Raw genomic sequence first — 19,142 nt, forward strand, 5'->3', positions numbered from 1 at the left:
TTCTATTGAAAACTGAAATAAACGGAGAGATCAGCAGCATCCCCATCTTCTTAAAGCCGCTCAGAAAGACTAGATTTTTCTACCTTGGCTGCTGTACACTCTTTTTTAGATTTCAAGATATCAAACAGAGGCCACAATTTTTCCCATTGCAAATTACAGCTTTACTAGGCAAACTAATGGTACTCTTAGCTCAGATAATGCATTTCTTGTTTGTAAAGAAATAATTAAATAATCCTCTCATTTGGAATAAACCTTTTCTTTAATAATGTATTAGCTTGTGTAAATACAAATCTAGGTTAACCTAAAATAAGAGGTTTTAGGAGATTTTCCATTCCAAATACTGATTCTCACCAGGATAAGGAAGGATTTTTTGTGTGTGCATCTCTCTTAGTCCGCCTTGAACGTACATGAATGTTTGGCAATAATAGTCTCTCATTGTCCTGGCTGTACTTATATTTCTCTTTTCACCTTCCAATGCATGAAGTGACCTCTGCACACTTGAAGTTGTAGGTTCCTGGCTTTCAACATGAATGACTATTACATTCTCCTTCAAGTGAAGGGACCAACTAAACTGAAGTCAGCCTTTAAGAGAAATCACTGCTGAGTATTGCGTGCGGGTGACTGACAGCTTTAGCGGAAGTTGAATGGAGTGAATTTGAGAAAGGAGAAAGGCAGGTAGAAAGCCGTTAAAGGCAGTGGCGTGCTGCTGAGGTCTGCCAGCACGTTTTGATCTCTGTGGGAACTGAACCACCTAACCTCACTTTGTTCATTCATGCACAAGCTGGATACGGTATCAGCCGATAGTGGTACAATAGCAGGGCTGTAACAATTCATGTTTAAGGATGTAATGGGCAAGATATTTTAGGAGAGAAATTTCCAGTGGCATGCTAGTTCTAGGAACCAGAGCAAAGTTCCAGTCCAGTCTCATTTGGTGCAGGACTCAAGCTAAAAAAAGTTAGGGTTTCCTAGTCTGAGATGCTCTTCAGGGCAGCCTGTGGGTTGGTCTAATTTTTGCCATCTGGCTACAGCCTCAGGAGAGCTGTTTTTCTAGGGATCACTGAAATGCCTGGTCATCCAAGTTCAATATTAATCATGCTACTTACATTGCAGTGATTGTGCTTAACTGTAAGACTAAATACAATTGTCCCCCCTCATCCTTTTAAGAAACACCATATTCCATAAGCTGCCCAAGTCTGCATTTTCCAAGACAATAACAATTCCAAGTGTTCTCATAATCCCCTTTGTTGCTTTATTAAACTCAATGCTGTGTTTTTCATTCATTTACACATCCTAACAGCATCAGTTTAAGTGGTATGTTAAGCCTTTCTATGTACACCAGACCAACACGTAATTTTCATTTCCATTTTACCCAGTGGCTTCTAAATCTAGAGGTGATAATTATTATTTACATTGTAATTATGCCTCGGTTGAACCAGAGGCTTTGCAATGATCTAGAAATGAAGGACATTTTTTGGCAAGATCTGGTGCGTTCTTTTACTGGTAAAGCTCTACGTGACTTCAGAAAGGCCTAGGATGTGAAAATTAAAATGCAGGTTGGATTTCCTTAGTAAGCCTTGTGTTTTCTTCTTCCCAGGGGATGAGCGCTCCCGGGAGTCTCCAGCCCCAGCCGAAGCACAGATGCAAGCCGGGGTGGAAGGTGGTGGAAGGGTGAACCGCTGTTGCTGGAAATGCTCTGTGACACAACTAAAGAAGATTTTCTGGGGTGTGGCTGTAGTCCTGGGTGTCTGCTCCTCTTGGTCGGGTTCAACCCAGCTAGCAAAACTGACCTTTAAGAAATTTGATGCACCCTTCACTCTAACATGGTTTGCAACAAACTGGAACTTTTTATTCTTTCCTTTGTATTATCTTGGACATGTTTTTAAGTCAACTGAAAAGCAGTCTCCAAAGCAAAGATACAGGTATGGGAGCTTTTGTTTTTTCTCCTGTGGCTCTTGCATGCTGCTCTGCATCTTACAGACATTTTATTCAGATCAGTCAGTTAAATCAAGCTCGTGTTTGCTTTCCTCTCCAGGTTTGTTAAAAGATGCTCTGAACTCATTGTGTCCTGTGCTAAGTGCTATGTTATTATTCTTAATACGATTTCACTCCAGCAGTAAGAAATCCAGGTTTATTTCCAATACATACATGTCATGTAATGAAAGTCCGCATTTTCTGCAATCACTTCTCAGGAGTTTTCTGTTCAAACGTCTGTGAACTTCATTTTTTTATTAGTATCTTCTTCCTCTACCCACAGCTGACTTTTATGACAATCCCTGAGTAAGCTAAGCAAGCTTTTCTTTTTGAAACTCAGGACTAGTGCAATGCCTTGAACAGCCAAGTAAGAAGTACTGCAGCATTTTCCTGGCGTGACATCAAAGGCCAAGCTCTGATCCCAGTTAAACTGGAGCTGTTGTGTTTATTTCCGGGAGGAAGGAAGGTCCTAACCAAAGGCAGCACTTTGTCTTCAGCACACCCTGTCTTTACAGCAAGCCAAACCCACAGAGCCTGAAGCTCTCGTGGAAAACCCTGAGTGCCCGTCCTCCGTGAGGGGCTGATGCTCTGGCTGCTTGAAGGACTGCCTCTTGGTGAGCGCTCCTTCAGCTCCTCTCGTATTTGGCCTGAGAGGTGTCTGGGACAGGTGGGATGACTCAGCCTTCAAGATGTCCTGTGTCAGAAAGCTTCTCTGATACATGGAAGGATGTGAACAACATTTTCCCCTTCTGTTACACAGTGGGGCTCACAACTTTTTAATGAAGTCGCTCCGAAAGTAAACAGTAAGAGGTACACATTTCTCAGCTTCCAGCTGTGCCGCAGCGAGGTGGAAACTTAATACAGGAAAAACCTAAGAAGCCAGGGTGCTCAGGAAATGCTCTACCTGCAGATGACTAGGACTAAGGTTATACATGCTGACATTTTGCTGCTTAGCCATCGTTAGAGTTTCTTCATCTTCTAAATCATTCAGGGGCTGCAAATAAAGGAATTTCACTGTTGACTGCAGGTCTTAGAGCAGTATCCAGAAGTTTTAAAGGCATTTTCATAAGAGGCCATGTTTCCTGCACTTCAGTCTTTGGTTTGTATTTGTTTACTCCACAGCAAACATGGTTGCTTCAAAGGTGAGATAAATATGGAGGTCAGAGAAAGCAACACTTTAATTTAAAAACAATAACAAATGCTAGCCCAAAACAGCTACCTTTTTGTTTCTTTGGGTTTTAATTATTTTTCTTTACAGCTGCATGTTTTAAATACTGCTGAATTCCTGGGGTGAGTGGTTGTGGTTCGCCAGATCCCTGGGGTTAAAATCAGAGCATTATACATTTTGTTGCTGCAGTTAATTGATATGGTTGGTAGTTTTATGTCTTCCATTTAATTAAATGATGGCTGAGTTGAAGAGCAGGTGCAAGCCCTGCAGCCTGTTTGGGTTGCAGGGGTACATCATTACAAGTAAACTTGCAGCAGGCTTGGTAAAGAATGTGCATTTGTGTGTCTGACCAGCAGGTTGAATAGGGTTAATTTGCAGAGTATTTTCTTGGTGTCGGGGTAGACTTGGGCATTTGGAGATACCGCTTTGATTCCTAGCTTTGCTGCAGATTTATTTTATGGTTTTGAGCAAGTCACTACAGACCTCTGATTTCCTTGTACTCTGTTCATTTGGATGAAGCAGTCCTTTAGGGAGGAGGGAGAACTGTCCCTCACCATGTGTTTACATAGTGTCTGCCTCAGCATGTCCAGTGTCTAAACTGCGACCTTTCAGTGATGCTGCAGTAAGAACTACTGGGAAAAGAATTACTGTTCATCTGCTTGCTCCACACAGCTGAGATGTCACATGCATGTACATCAGAAAAGCCAAGCATTGCATTCCAGCATCCCCTCTTAATTATTCCTCCTTTTAATGTATTTTTTATATATATATATTAAATTTTTTTACGTATTTTATATATATATATGCATATAGAGGGAGAAAGACATGTACAAAGACTCTGTAGCTCTGTATGAGGCATTACCATCTTCAGGAAAGCTTGCACTCAGGGCATAGTTGGACATGTTAGGGAGGCATTTCATGGACTTCTGGAAAGTTAAAATGAGAAAATTCTGACCTGGAACTAACAAGAAACTTGCTTAATTGCTTTCTGCTTCTTTTATCCTTCACCTTCATTTATATTTTATATTTTATCTGAGCTCTCTGGGAGGAATTTGCAATGAGACAAATGAAAAGGTGGTAGTGGGAGAGGGTGGAAATATGGCATCTAAGTCACCTTAGCAGTGAGGTAGTGAAGGAAGGGATTCTCACATCTTGCCTACGCAGGTTGCTAAAATCCACAGGCACCTAATGTTTTTTGGCAGCAAAGCCCACCTGCGCAGCCACCCCCCCTGAGCAGGGCTGGGCAGCTCAGCCTCCCGCAGCACGGCAAAGAGCATGTAAAGAACAGCAAACATTAGGAAAAATGCACAAAAGGAGGATGATAAAATGTAGCAACAGTGAATAGATGTAGAGTCCTTCCTATACAGGTTATATGGTTTATTATGGTTTTTAATTCCTATTGTATTGTACCAGTATGTGTATATACTATGCTGTAAATATATAAATTTGTATGTTTTGTAGTCTTCACAGAAAGACATACCTGTCACGGACACAAACCAGTTTAGAGCTGCACAGATTTTTATATTTTTCCCCCCATTTTATAGCCTATATACCTGTAATAAATATTTCCACCAATATTTTATAGTAGCACATTCAATTTAAGAGCAGGTTTATTCAGTTTCTTTATAAGAGTTTGAGTACTAGGCAATAATGTAAAATATTAAGGATTTCTGATTGACCCATATTGCATGGTAAGGAACTTGCTGTTTGAGCTGAAGTGGACTATCAGTTGTGTCCACAGCGTGGGGAGAGAGTCACTCTTCAAAGCAAACCAAAACTCATGCATTCACATCCAAATTGCTGTAGGCTCCCTGTGCAGCTCCATCAAATGCCAGAGTTGTGCCCCAGTGTAGACTGCTCAGGGAGAACGTGTCCCATGCTCACTTGGCGCAGGACTGCATGTGTGGGGAGCAACGCAGAGAGCTCTGGCAGGCCAAGAAGAGCATGCCAGGGTCAGAGTCACTCTCTTACTTCTTGTGCAAGTGCTTACTAGCTTAAAATAAAATTACAGTAACTAAATTACCATTCATTTCAACCATTGCCCAGACCAGAAATAACACATGTAATGATTTATGTGACTAATGGATCATTTAAGAGTACTTTATTTTGGCTTCATACTTTTTGCTTCCGAACTGCTTTATAAAATGACATACTTAATCTGATGAGCTACCCTCCGTCATACCTACATTATTAATTTATGAGGTAACATAAATTAAAAGCACTAGAGCTTAAAACTCCCTGGCTCCATGAAAGATTAAATTAAAATCTCTGTAAGGTATTGCTTAGCTTTGTGTATCTCTAGGCAGGACAAAACACACCTTTTATAAAGATTCACTCTGTGTGTGCCAACGGGGGGAATAACGGAGGGTTGGGTTCACATTTTAGAAGGATAATACCTCAGAAAGCTTGTTTATTTGGATGGTATGATCTTATCTAATGGGGTTTTTTTTGAGAAGGAAAAGGCAGGACTTTCCAAAATGGTTTGAGTGATTATTTATTTATTTATTTGTTTATCCTTTAGATCTTGATTTTTATTTTATAAAGCATTAGGGCGAAAGAAAAAAGCAGAAGCTAAAACTATATCTTTTTTTACAACCTTGAATGCACCTGATGAAAGAATGAAAGAATGAATGAAAGAATCATCATACGTACCTGCACTGATCTGCAACCACACTTGAGCATGTTTTAATATGTTTTTTCACTGAATCAGTGAAATCACCTTTTCACTGTCTCTATACTGCCCCCAAAAACAGCTGCCACTAATCTTTCAGAATTTGAAGATTTTTCTTCGAAAAGAAAGAAAAAAATTGCAGGTAACACCAAAGTATAGTTATTTCTTTGAAGCTGAACCAAACTACTGGGGCAGCAGTGGTAGAGGGACTAATATAGTAGGTCTCACTTACTCTGTTTAACCAACATACTAACTTCACAAGAGACTTTTGCTTTATATGCATATGGGCTCAGAATTGAGACTTAGCTCTTCAGTGGCCAGAAATTATCGGTGCCACAGCTTCACGTGATGTCCAGGAGAATGTGGGCCAGTTTCTAAATGTGTTTCACATGTATTTCTGGTAGCGTGGAGGAGACAAGGCACTAGCCTGGCAATCCCCAGTTCCAGGAGTTGGGTCCATTACTCTGATCCTAACTCATATGAAAGTGCAACTCACTGCACCGTAGGCACTGCCCTCCTCTTCTGCAGCAGGCAGAGAACCTGGCCACGCAGCACTGTAACCAACTGCTTGGCCACAATACCCCCACTCGAAGGGGGAAGAAGGTCAGAGCTTGATTTGGCATGACTGAATGCTTTTTTACTATTGATTTTCAGCATTTTGTATTCATGAGTCTATCTTACCCAGCAGCATTAAAATGTTGCAGTGTGGTTGACTTTTGACATCCTACTGATTTATATTACTACTTAGGTGGGAGCTTCACCACCAGAGCAGACAGCATTAACAGAGTCATAAATAAGCTATGAAGGCATCAAGACATGATGAATGCAAGTGTTTTTAGCAAACGTCACCCAATGAAGCATGTTTTCTTTCAAAAAACTTCAGTTCATAAACTCTTTGTCTAGTTCAGTACATTAGCCTTAAAATAATACCTATTTATTTTGTGTTCCTCAAAATAAAATCACTTTACAATTCAAGTCCCCATTAGCTTGTTGGGGGAAAAAAGGCAACAACCAAAAAAACCAAAAAGAACCCATGAAATTAAAAGATATAGCATCAGATTCTTACTTGAGTTAGTTACAATCCAGGCGTAACTCCAGATGAAGTCAGTTGGATCTCTATAGCAGTCTTTCAGGACTTATCTTTGTGCTTGGTATTGAAGCGATTACTTAAAAGAAGATGTGGATAATATTGTGCAACAGGTTTATCATATTTGTAGTCATCTGTATCTCCCCTGAAGACATCTCAACTGTTGTTGGCATGTGTTATTGATGGGCCACTGTATCACTTCTGAGACTTTTCACTGAACCTGCACTTTTCTTCCAGGGGTTCTGGCTGAAGACAAGGCCAAATTGTACTAGCAGCAAGTAGCAGTAGTAAGGAAGCCTTCTGCTGGAACATCATGGTGTTTGTGGTAGGGGCAGTACTGATGGGCGTCTGTCCGGTGTCCATACATACATCATACAACACCAGGCTTGGTCAGGGAACGTATTATTTGAGCTTAGCTCAGCTGAAGCCCAAGCCACAGAGCTCAGGATGATGCTGTTGTTAAATTCTGTTTCTCAAAGTTAAGTAATTACCTCTTCTTGATGAAACCTGTGGTAGCTGCTGTCTTTTTCGTTTTGAAAAGGAAAGTGTGTCGCTGTGGGACATGGGATAGGGGTGCATCACCCCACGGGAATTCTGGATGTGCCTTCTCACTGCTGCCTTGACATAATACAGCGATGCTGCATTACTGCCAGGTGACCACATAAGTCATCATTTCAGCTGCTTCCCTGGGGAGACCTGTTTTCTTAGTTGATTAAAGATTAATGTCATGGTATCTTGCTCTTTGTGGCTCCTGAAACAAAAATTCCTCAGCCGGCTGTCAAAAATAAGCTCTTCAGGCTGCCTGTTCTTGAGAAAAGAGGTAGTCCTCCAGCTCCAGAGTTTTTCTGAAGTAACCTCCTGTTCACAGAAGTCTTCTCTACAGACTAAAGACAGTACCAGGAATTAGATTAGCAAGGAAATCTGCCACAGCTAGCTCCTCAGTGCCACAATGCGTATTCCAGCACTGCCAGCTTGAAGCTGAGTACCTGCTTTCCTCCCAAAATGCATGGGGAGAGCAAACACCTACAGAGGAGACACAAATGTAAGGCATGTAAGGTAAACATGTAAGGAAAGGCTGAGGAAGAACACAGTCTGTTAGCCAAAGTAGCTGCTAGTGGGAGACCTCCACCATCCCAGAGTTAGGTGCCTAACTAGAGTTGTGGCACTCCTTTTGATGTGTTCCATTGACAAGCTTAAAAATCTGCTCCCAGAGGCATGTTCAAGGTGGTAGTTTTTCTGTTCCTCAAGTGCATGCTATGGGAGCTTACATTGGAGCTACCTACATTGGACTCACAATGTGAGTGGCTGGCAGGACGCCCCAAAATTAATGCTGAAGTCCCACTTTCTCTGGAGGTGGCTCTCACAATGCACAGCCTGCATGGTGGTCTCAGGAACGTAAGGTGGCATTTATATGCTTACCTCCTTTCTGAACCTACCCCGGCTTTTACATATCCTCAAACACCTTCACGAGAAGTTCTTCAAAATTCTGTTTGACTAGTTTGCTAATTCCTTCTATTCAGGTAGCTAATACTGCCTTGTGTTTTAGCTTTTGTGAGAAAATGGTCACGGGTCCTTCTTTAGGAAACCAGTCCTTTCTAGCTTAGTCTCGCAGTTTATACTTGGAGATTGCATTTGTATTTCGGACCATGATGTTCTGAAAAGAGCTTAACATTGATGCAATGTGAAAAGCTTCCCCTTAATCTGAAGCTCCTTCATCTGTTGAGGATCACCTCTTCTGGGCCTTTGGACCTTTGTGGAATGCTAGTTGAGAATAAAAATTGGGTACTGCCCGATTAGGAGGAACACATGTTCTTTAATCTTGAGCTTGGTTTGCAAAATCACTCCAAGGATGATTGAATTAAGTGATGTCCTATAATTTTGTCTTCTTGCTCCATTATTTTTCTCTTCTCTGCTGTGGCTTGAACAGATGCTCTAAAATAATCACATTATATGCCTCCTATGAGGTAACAGTGCTTGAAGCAAGGACTAGAAGGGAAGTAATTGCTCTTGTTACCTGCAGACAGGGCATGTGCTATGAAACAATGTGTTTATGTAATGGCTTTTGCTTGGGAAAAATGTGGTGTCTTGCAGCACTGAACAATCTTCTGGTCAGTAGTTGAAGTGCATTTCATTCACTGGCTCTCCCTCTGGTTAGGAAAGCAAGCTGCCAAGTTTCCATGCTGCTAGGGCTTTTCTCCCAAGAGCTCAAGAGCAAATCCACCTGTACTGATCCTGCCCATGCTGATCTCTCTGCACTGGCTGAGACTGTGGAACCAAAGCAAGCCAGGCTGAAGGGACCCCAGAGGTCACCTCCTCTCTTCGCCGCCTCCAGGCGTAGACCTGCATGCACAAACAGGAAAGTAACTGCATTTTATGGCTGGCAAAGGAAAAAAGGGACTGGGACAAGAGTGTGTGATTGTGTTTACTGTGTGAGGAAAGAAGCAGAAAGCTGAGGTGAGCATGGATATGGTGTTTTTTCCAATCGTAATCATCACAACATGGAAGAAAACAGAGTTCACAGCTGGCCTTTTTGCAAAATGTGTTTCACCTGTCATTGTATCAAGTACCTTGACACCCAGCACACAAACTCATTGAGCAGAGGGCACTGTCCTAGACAGGTTCTCCCATGCTGTTTACAACAGCAACAAAAGCTACAACAAAACTCAGGAAGGAGTGATAAATAATTATGCATTTTTTTCAGCCTAGATCTGGTCAAAATACCTTGAAGGCAGATACCTTTAAAGCTGCTTTAAAAAAGGAAAATGCCTGTATGGCAACAGACTTCACAGCTAAAATTAACAGCTCTCAATAAAGACGGATGATACAGTGAGAAGTGTTGGAGGCTGGCAGTACTACAGAAGTGGAAAAAACCTTTTTGTCCAGCTGCCTAGTGGTTATGGACCATGTCCAGATTTCCCAGGATTGTTTGTGTTTGTATAAAAAAGCAGCCTTATATAAATGCACAAGTACCTGGCTAAAGATCCTGTTCAGGCTGGGTCTGTGGCAGCTGGCCACCCTTACTTGTTAGGCAAAGCTATAGCTGGTAAAAAGGGAGAAATAGCCAAAGGTGGAGGTTGGCAGCAATGTAGGTATATGAGCAGGGCATCATAAATTGAAAAACCCTGTCAAGCAACTACAAAATGTCCGTGAACATCCATAGGGGTTTTTTTGGAGGGAAACAATAGTAAGATATGAGCTGATGGGCAGACAGGTTCATATATAGAATCACAGAATCATAGAATCATTTAGCTAGGAAAATCCTTTCCTGAGATCATCAGGTCCAACCATTAACCCCAAGACTGACAAGCCCATGTCCCTCAGCACTGCATCTATGCATTTTTTAAACACCTCCAGGGGTGGCGACGGCACCACCTCCCTGGGCAGCCTGTCCCAACGCTTCACCACCCTTCCCCTGAAGAAATTTTCCCGATACCCAACCTAAACCTCCCCCGGCGCAACGTGAGGCCGTTTCCTCTCGTCCTGTCGCTCGTTATCCGGGAGAAGAGACCGACCCCCGCTGCCTACGGCCCCTGTCAGGCGGCTGCGGAGAGCGATCAGGCCCCCCCTGAGCCCCCTCCTCTCCAGGCCAACCCCCCCAGGTCCCTCAGCCGCCCCTCACAAGGCTGGTGCCCCAGCCCCTGCCCCAGCCCCCTGCCCGGCTCTGGACACGCTCCAGCCCCTCCACGTCCCCCTGCAGTGAGGGGCCCAAAGCTGAACACAGGGGTCCAGGGGCGGCCTCACCGGTGCCCAGCGCAGGGGGACAGGCACTGCCCTGGTCCTGCTGGCCACGCTGTGTCTGCTACAAGCCAGGATGCTGCTGGCCACCTTGGCCACCTGGGCACACTGCTGGCTCCTGTTCAGATGTCCATCAACCAGCACCCCCAGGCCCTTTCGCACCAGGCAGCTTCCCAGCCGCTCTGCCCCAGCCTGTAGCGCTGCCTGGGGTTGCTGTGACCCAAGTGCAGGACCCAGCAGTGAGCCTTGTGGAACCTCATACAACTGGCCTTGGCCCATCGGTCCAGCCTGTCCCTTTGCAAAGCCTTGCTGAGTTCAAGCAGGTCATCACTCCCCCCCCCCAGCTTGGTGTCATCTACACACTTACTAAAGGAGCACTTAGTCCCCTTGTCCCGATCATTGAGAAGGATATCAAACAGGACAGGCCCCAACACTGAGCCCTGGGGAACACCAGTTGTGACCAGCCATCAGCTGGATGTAACGCCATTCACTACCACTCCTTGGGCTCGGACGTCCAGCCAGCTTTCAACCCAGCATAGCATACACCTGTCCAAGCCAAGCAACCAGTTTCTCCAGGAGAATGCTGTGGGAGACAGTGTCAAAGGCTTTACTAAGGTCTAGGTGGACAACAACCACAGCCTTTCCCTCATGCACTAGGTGGGTCATCTTGTTGTAGAAGGAGATCAGGTTCATCAAGCAGGACCTTCCTTTCCTAAACGCATGCTGGCTGCACCTGATCCCCTGGTTGTTCTGTTTGTGCCATGTGATGGCACTCAGGATGATATGATGATATGCTCTGTAGCCATCCCTGGCACCGAGGTCAGGCTGATAGGCCTGGAGCTCCACAGATCCTCCTTCCTGCCCTTCTTGTAGATGTGCTTGCACACCCATGTACGACCATTTCTGTGTTTTCCAGTGCTAAAACACTTTTGCAGGTGGTAGCTTCTGCCAGGGAGTCCGATCCAAAATAGGGAAGACAAACAAGATCTGGTTTTGTTACTTTGTTCGCCTGCTTTCGGTGACAGTCAGTGAAGGTGACTTCAGCCTAACTGTGAAAAAGAAACAACCCCGCTGTTGGTCTGTTTGTCAGTCCTTGGGTTTAGGGCTAAATCTCAGCAAGTTTAAAGGAAAGAGCCTCATTTATTTTATGGTCTTTGCCATGTCATTTGGGTCTCTTGTTCTTCAGCAAGCCTACACTAACCAAATCCACTGTGGCTGCCTGATCTGTTCCCTGTCCCTCCTTTCTCCGACTGAGTGCTTCCCCACATGGAGCTGGTGTCAGTTGCTTCTGGTTTGTTAATTTATAAATTGTGTTCCTTCTCTTTGGAGCCGGGGGGGGCTGTTTACTTATTTACTGAAGCTATGACTTCACAAGCACTTAAGAGACTGATGCAACATTTCCTTCATGTCTTTGAAAACCTTCCACTGCCTCAGTGAAACATTCAAACTCCCACAGGGGAAACTGGCCTCTGGCAGCCTTACATGAAGGATGGTATCCCCCGTCTCTTTCAGCAGGCGCAAATGTTAAATCCCATGGATCTCAAGTCATCGTGAATGTCCCTTCAGTGACAGGGTGGTGTTAACCTTCATGTAGTACTTTGCTAACACGGGGCACCCTTGGATGGGATGAGCCCAGGTCCATTCGCTACAGGAGGACTCAATTTCTTTATGTTATCTGGCATTTGCCTTTCCATTGCAGCTAAAAAATGTTTTGCTTTGCCAAAATACTGGGTCTTTTTAACTTAATTCTCTTCACTGTTTCTATTGTAGAGGCCAGCCAGGCCAACTGAAAATTGTATGCTACTTCTTCTGCACTGAAACTACAGCTTTCTTCACTAGTCCAGCTTATTATGCTTTCAGCTGGAGTACGTATAGATTACCAAGTACAGAAGGATAATTTTTCAGCTATGAAAAGCTCTCTTACTAAATAGCACACTAGAAAATAGTGAGAATTGCACCTCTGCTTTCAGTGCCTCCTAACAGTACCTAGAATAAAAATTAAGCTACAGCTCTGTAATGCTGTCTGATATTTTTACTATCTAAAAAATGGTGCTGCTGTTAGACCATCTCACCATGATATCCTGAACATCAGGTCATAGGAACATGGAGTAATTCTGGTTACTGGGGACCTGGGGAGAGAGGTTTCTAGTCCAACCTGCTCAGTGCAGAGCCACATCATATCTACTTTTTTATTTTGTTAATGGTTAGTGATATTCAGCAGACACTGAATGAGGCATAACTATTACTATTTACATTTATGTGTACTTCATTGCATCTTTTAATGTGCCATCTCTAGATATCCCAAAATTACATGTACTAGAATGTGTTGCCATGAATGGTACCTGTTCTGCTGCTGTTCACCCTTTTTTGCCAGAGCCACCTTAAATATTTGTCTGTCCTCAGACAGTAACATGTTGATTCAGACCCCAAGGATTTTATTTATTATTTTTTTTTAAATTGTATTAACACACTATCAAGTATTTCTGATTAATTTGCTTTTCATAGTAAAACAAATTTTCACATAGAATTTTCAGTATTTCATTAAGTTCTCTATATTAAATGTGATAAGTCCAGTCAGCACTTGACCTTAGCTGGCACAGCTCCACGGAGTCCCATCACAGCATGCTGATTTCTATCAGAGAAGGGTCTGGCTCAGTGAATATTAGAAATATCAAGTTAATAACTATTTAGATGTGTTCTGTCTTTCCTTCTTTCAGAGGGCAATTCAGGTGCTGACCAGATTGACATTCACCCTAATCCCCTCCAGTGTTTTTTAAAAAGTGTCTTTTGATTCTGGAGAACTGAAGTAGAAAAACCTAAATGTTGCGAAAGAGTATCCCAGAGGAGGATACAGTGACCTACAGCCAAATGATCAGCTGCCTTCCATTAACGTACCTGCAGACCTACGCTTGCTCATGAAATTTTTAGCAATTAAGACCAACCCTCTGAAAGTCTTATAGCATTTAACAAAGAGGTCTATCGATTTAATAGATTTTTCAAACAACTTAACCATGCTGATTCCTATGATGCCATTACTTTCTGCCTGATCAAGTTCCACATGGCTTTTTTAATCGAGTTGGACTCTTGATCATGTCAAAGGGGAGCTGTAGGGGGATGTGATAAAGGTCAGCTAAATCATGTACGGATGGGAGAAGGTGAAGAAAGAGCTAGGTGGCATCAGACCAAATGAGTGAGGTGTTTTAAACAAGGGAGGTGGTTTCTATCAGCGTGCAACTGAGCTGTCAGGTGTCTGAAAAGCAAGAGCCTGAAAAGAGTGGTTAGTGTGTGCTGGGGAATCAGAGACGGTGGGCCAGATGTGGCCTGTTGTGGGAGCAGATTGCATGCGTTCTGATGAAACCTAACACTCACATGAATGATAGTTCTTGTAGCCTTCTATGAGCTACGCTAAAGCAGTAAGTCCTATACAATTTCAATGGACAGCATGCTTGCTGTAGTGTGCTCAGGCATTGAGTCCTGCGGCTAGCAGGGAATATTCCAGCACTTGGTTGGGCTCTGCAGCCATCCAAGTTACAGGGGTCCAAACAAATCACTTGGGAGTATCTAGGGAAGATCATACCAGCAACAGTTATTTCATGTGTTAACAGATTTGTTCCTTAACAAGAATGCATGTACGAACAAAATTTACCAAACTGTAAAAAGATACTTTCTTGAGATCTTGTCAAAAGTAAGCAGAGAATTGGCTTTATTTTTAAGTAGACAGGAGTTACAAGAAGGACATTCCTCTTGAAAATCATACCAGTTATATGTATAGTTAATTGTGGACCTTACTTTTGGCTGGCAAGTTGCAAAATGTTGTCTGCTGCTTTAGATTTATTGAACTTTGTTTTGTTTTAAGGATTAAAAAAAGCCAAACAACAGCTGGCTTCCCAGATATGTTTGCTGCAAGGAACGAGAGACAAGTGGTTCCGAGAAACTAGAGACAAGTGTGTTTCCTCCATAGCAATTGTGCTAAAAACAAACTGTTCTCTTTGTCAGTGTGGCTTCAGACACTTTCCACTATTATGCTGCTGGTATCTGGAGTCTCATTACCCAAAAAGCCTTTGTCTAGCGCAGAACAGTAAATAACCACAGATTTTAGGCACATGTTAGAAACATCTCATTAGGGAAATTTGAGAGAGATGACAAATAATGTCTTGGTATCGATCTAATCTCATGATCCAAATGTGCAGTGGCAAAGCACCCTTCCTCAAGTAACATGGCTACTGAAAGCTACAGATGGATTTGCCTTCAGCGGGAAACTTGGTGTTTGCATGGCTTTGGGCTAACAGCCATGGCCACGTGGCTCCTCTGCATGAAGCGTGCTGATGGCACCTACTAGATGTTGTGCAGCTGACAGGAAAAAGATGCAGTAGTTCATTAGTTTTGTCATTCTGTTTAATTCAGACGTTTTCAAAAGGAATGGCACTGAAAGCTTTGTAGTACTGAAGGTGCATAATAATTGCATCAAAATTGCCCATCTGCAGCTAAAGTGAGATAATTGCCTAGGCGTATTCACATTTGCAGAAGAGATTTTGAATAATAAATGTTTATAAAGCCCTTCTGTCATCATGTTATCCAGCCCTCACCCCGTAAGCCAAACTCTCAATTCATTTACACTCTTTTCAAACCAAAAATATCTCATGTCCATGCAGCTCTGGGGTTGGTGAAGATGAGAATCTGGACTAGTGTAAGTCACCTGAAATTGGCCAGCTCTCCAGCAACATTTGTGAGTCAAATTGAAAGAGAGTAAATAGCAAACCCTGCTGATTCCTTGCTAGTGTTATCTTCTGTATCTTTAATAATTAATTTGGCTAAATTACTGGAGTTTAGGGGTGACAGTACTGATTTCCAGTGATGCTGAACGGTGCGTCTTCCTGAGGGGCAAGGCTTGGCATACAGGGTCAGATCCACAAAAAGACCCCGTCCTCCAAACAGGCATAAACATCTACATGTGGTTTCCAGAAGATGCTTCTTCTTCAGGAGCCTCTCTTCTTCTCGGAGTTAAGGCCGGAGTGAATCCATCCTCACACAGACAGACACACCAAGGATATTGTGGGGCTGGCAGCAGCAGGTGAGATGCAAGCCTATCTTAATTAGCTTGTCATGGCTGATCTAACTTGCTCCTGCAGATAATCTAATTGGCATGGACTCGGCTCACCCAAGGCTTTGAACACAGTCCCTCCATCCTTGACAAAATGCAGACAGCTGAGATACATGTCCTGGCTCAAGTGCATGCTTACCTGGTCAGTCCTTCCTCCGCAGGGCTTGTAACAATTCCCGTGTTCTGGTGCACTCCTTTTCCTGGCAATTAAAGACGCAAACAGCACTGACCAGACAAGATTTGATGATGCAGTTTTGTTATGTTATGCTTCTCCAAGAATGAATTAATTTATTTTTCCATTAGACTGGATACAAACCATGGTGATGTCCCCATCATCATCAGTATGCCTGACTGATTGCTAATAGCTGCCTTACAGTCCTTGCAATACATCTTATACCTCTCCCATGCTCTGGTGCAGCGACTAAAGCTGCTGGTTCTAGCCCAGCACTACTAAATGAACAAGAAGGCATGATTTACAACAGGATGGAAAATGACTACAGCTAGGTGAGAGTATCACCTGCTTTCTACCACTGTGTGCCACCGATCTTTCTGCATGAATGGAGAAGCTGCCGTTTCTGCTGCGGGGTCCCTTCAGCAAAAGGGTCACCTGCCTCCCCCGACGGTCAGCTCACTCTGCAGCTCTTCAGCTTGTCAGTCCTTGGTGCTCTAGTGAGACTTCAGCAGGCTGTACCTCTTGGGTAGCCCCAGTGTGGGTATGGCAAAGATGACTTAGCTCTCCAGCACTGCAAAAGTAGCCAGCAATCCTACGGGAGAACTGAGCTGGCGTCCCCAGCCAGCTAGAGCCCTGCACACCTTGGAGGTGTTTTGCACACGTGCATCAGTGAGGTTCACTGCCTTCACTGCTCTGCCAGAGGAGCAGCGCGCTCACTGCTGCTAGGGATCCAGAGGAAAGCAGGGCAGCAAAACAGGCATCGTCTTTGCCAGGTTTCTGAACAAATAGTTTCACCCGAGAGGCTGAAACCACATTGCTGCTCTTGTCACTCTTCCTGGGAAACAATCTGAAAAGGAATTCAGATGCAACACTAAAATTAGTAACAATATGAACTACTGTTCACTACATTTTTTTCTCTCTCTCAAGGACTTAAGCTTATTGAGTAACCTCTCTCTCTCCCAGTTTCATCATGGAGCATTAAGTTTTGCGAAGGGGCTGAGCCCAGCCACTGAAGATCTTTATTCTAGCTGTGTAGGTGCAGTATTGACAGAGCCAAATTTAACACAGTTTACCCAATGCCCAGTAAAACAAGCCAGATTTTGCGCTGTGTACAGCGGGGCAGGGGGTGTGGGCGCGTGGGGGGTGGACAGGGATATGGCAGGGCACTGTGACTCTGCATGGCTGTTACTGAGACTTGGTGAGGTGTCATGATATTTCAGGTAGTATTTCTGAGGTCTGCTGCTGGCTTCTCTGCTCTTACTGAAGATAGTGGTGAAACTGTAATGGCTCAATTGGAAGGAGTGGTGAACCAGCAGTGAAAGCTGTTGGAAATGTCTCCTTATGGTCATGTACATATGTGTGCATGTGTATGTATGTGTGTATATATGCACCATTTAAATACACATGCTGAGCCCCTTTACCCTGTTACAGCAGGGATACATCCCAGAGGAGTAACAGGCTGGTTTACTTCTGACAGTCTTCATACAGTGCGCTGCAGATCAGGAGCTCTCCTGTAAAATACAAACTGTTGAAAGGAAAACGAAGCCACAGATTTTGTGCTTCCTAGCTCTAGGGTAAATGTGGGGTTGTGCCTTTGACTGGGGTGGGAAAATCCCTTCGCACAGCATGTTATCTTTCCCTGTGGATCTCAGTGGGAAAGCAGTCTCCAGGATCAGGCCCCAGCTTGTCTGCTGAGGGAGCCGACACCTGCCTTCTCACAGCAGGAAGGCTGCTTATTCTCAAGTATCTGTCTGCAAGCCCTGCCGGGTGCTGCTACAAAAATCCTTTCCCCCACGGATGAACAGAGCTGGAGCCCTGCGAGGGAGGACGAGGCACCCCCAGCCACCTGCCCACAGGCAAGGTGTTACCTGCAGCACAGAGTGCCCCGGCTGGCTTGTCACCAGCCCCCTGCCACCACCCCGGGCAGAGCCCTGCATGTGCAGGGGCATCAGGCTGCGGGATGAGCTCTCCCCTCCATTTACACCCCTTCCCATCCCACTGATGTCCAGTAGAAAACGAATGCCCTGGACAGCCCTCCTCATTCTCAATACACCTAATTTTTTTTTTAAATCCTTAGCGTTTGGTACATGCTTCTTCCTCCACAGCCAGGCACAGGTATTGCCCCCACTTCCAAAAGGCGAAACACCCCCTCAGCAAGGTTTTACAACTCTCTCCTGGGCTGGAATCCCACCATGGCTGATGCTCTGTGCAAGAGATGCCGTGCTTAACCTTTCTACTTCTGTTTTAAAATCCAGATTTGATCACTCATAATTTCTTTTGAAATCAGTGGGTGGTGACAGTCTTCAGCCCACTGGAAAAGTCAGTGCATTAGGTACCTGAATATGAATTTATGTTTTTAATTTGACATGATCCTCTTAGGATTTCAGTGTAAAGGTGAAGAAATCCAGTAATTCCTCACAGCTTCCTCATTTGTGCTGTCTATGGATTATTTGTCAAATTCTTTTTATATTACCTTCATGAGAAATGTGATGAATCTCATCAACAGCAAATCATTTGTCTCTGTTGGTGTACTTTCTAGGATGATTTATGTATGCATTGAATGTGATTGCGAGCCGTTTCCTAACACATGTAAACCTCAATTTTCAAAGACCTCAGGGGATGTTCTAAATTTTAATAACAGCCTCTCATGAAACACAATTACCCCATTCTGGCAGTGAACATGAGTAAACATGCATATGGGGAATCAGTAAAATAATAATTTATTTGTTATTTCACAAATTATACTCTGTAATTAGGGAAAACTCTCTTTTAAGAATGCATTGACCATGTACCCTCAGCTTGGTATGTTCATTCTTTTTACATGTGCTATTGATCCTGAAGAGAAAAGGTTAAATATATTTTTATTGAATGAGCATAGCAATAAAATTCACATCAAAACCGAAGAGCAAGAATAATTAGGTAGATTTTTCCCCACTATGTATCTTCAAGGTGTTATTCCATGTTTTCCTGTAGGACAACTGATATTTTTTGCTCCCTTCTCCCATATAATCTTGAAGCTGCCTGCTTAGCCTCTCTCACATGCTGGGAATATTTTGGTTTGTGGCTCAGCCCACCTACCAACTATTTCAGCTACTTAGATGCAGTGAGCAAATTAACACATCCATCATCTTACACATTCTTCATATGATATGAGCAATAATGAGACCTAGTCTTAATCTTCTTCCTCTTACTATTTCTCCGGGCTTGGCACTGGCTTAACTCAAGCCTATGCGTATT

At 43.6% G+C, this 19,142-nt stretch overlaps 1 protein-coding gene across 1 annotated transcript in view; it reads left to right on the plus strand.

Annotated features, from left to right (window-relative positions):
* The window catches only part of SLC35F3 (solute carrier family 35 member F3), a 70,972-nt gene that overhangs the window by 16,193 nt on the left and 35,637 nt on the right, over nucleotides 1-19,142 (plus strand). The window contains exon 2 of the mRNA XM_055714277.1: nucleotides 1,595-1,919. Within this exon, the coding sequence (XP_055570252.1) occupies nucleotides 1,595-1,919 (325 nt within the window). The remainder of the gene's footprint in view (nucleotides 1-1,594; nucleotides 1,920-19,142) is intronic.

Source organism: Falco cherrug, chromosome 6 (assembly GCF_023634085.1).
Source record: "Falco cherrug isolate bFalChe1 chromosome 6, bFalChe1.pri, whole genome shotgun sequence".
NCBI classification, from domain to species: Eukaryota; Metazoa; Chordata; class Aves; order Falconiformes; family Falconidae; genus Falco; species Falco cherrug.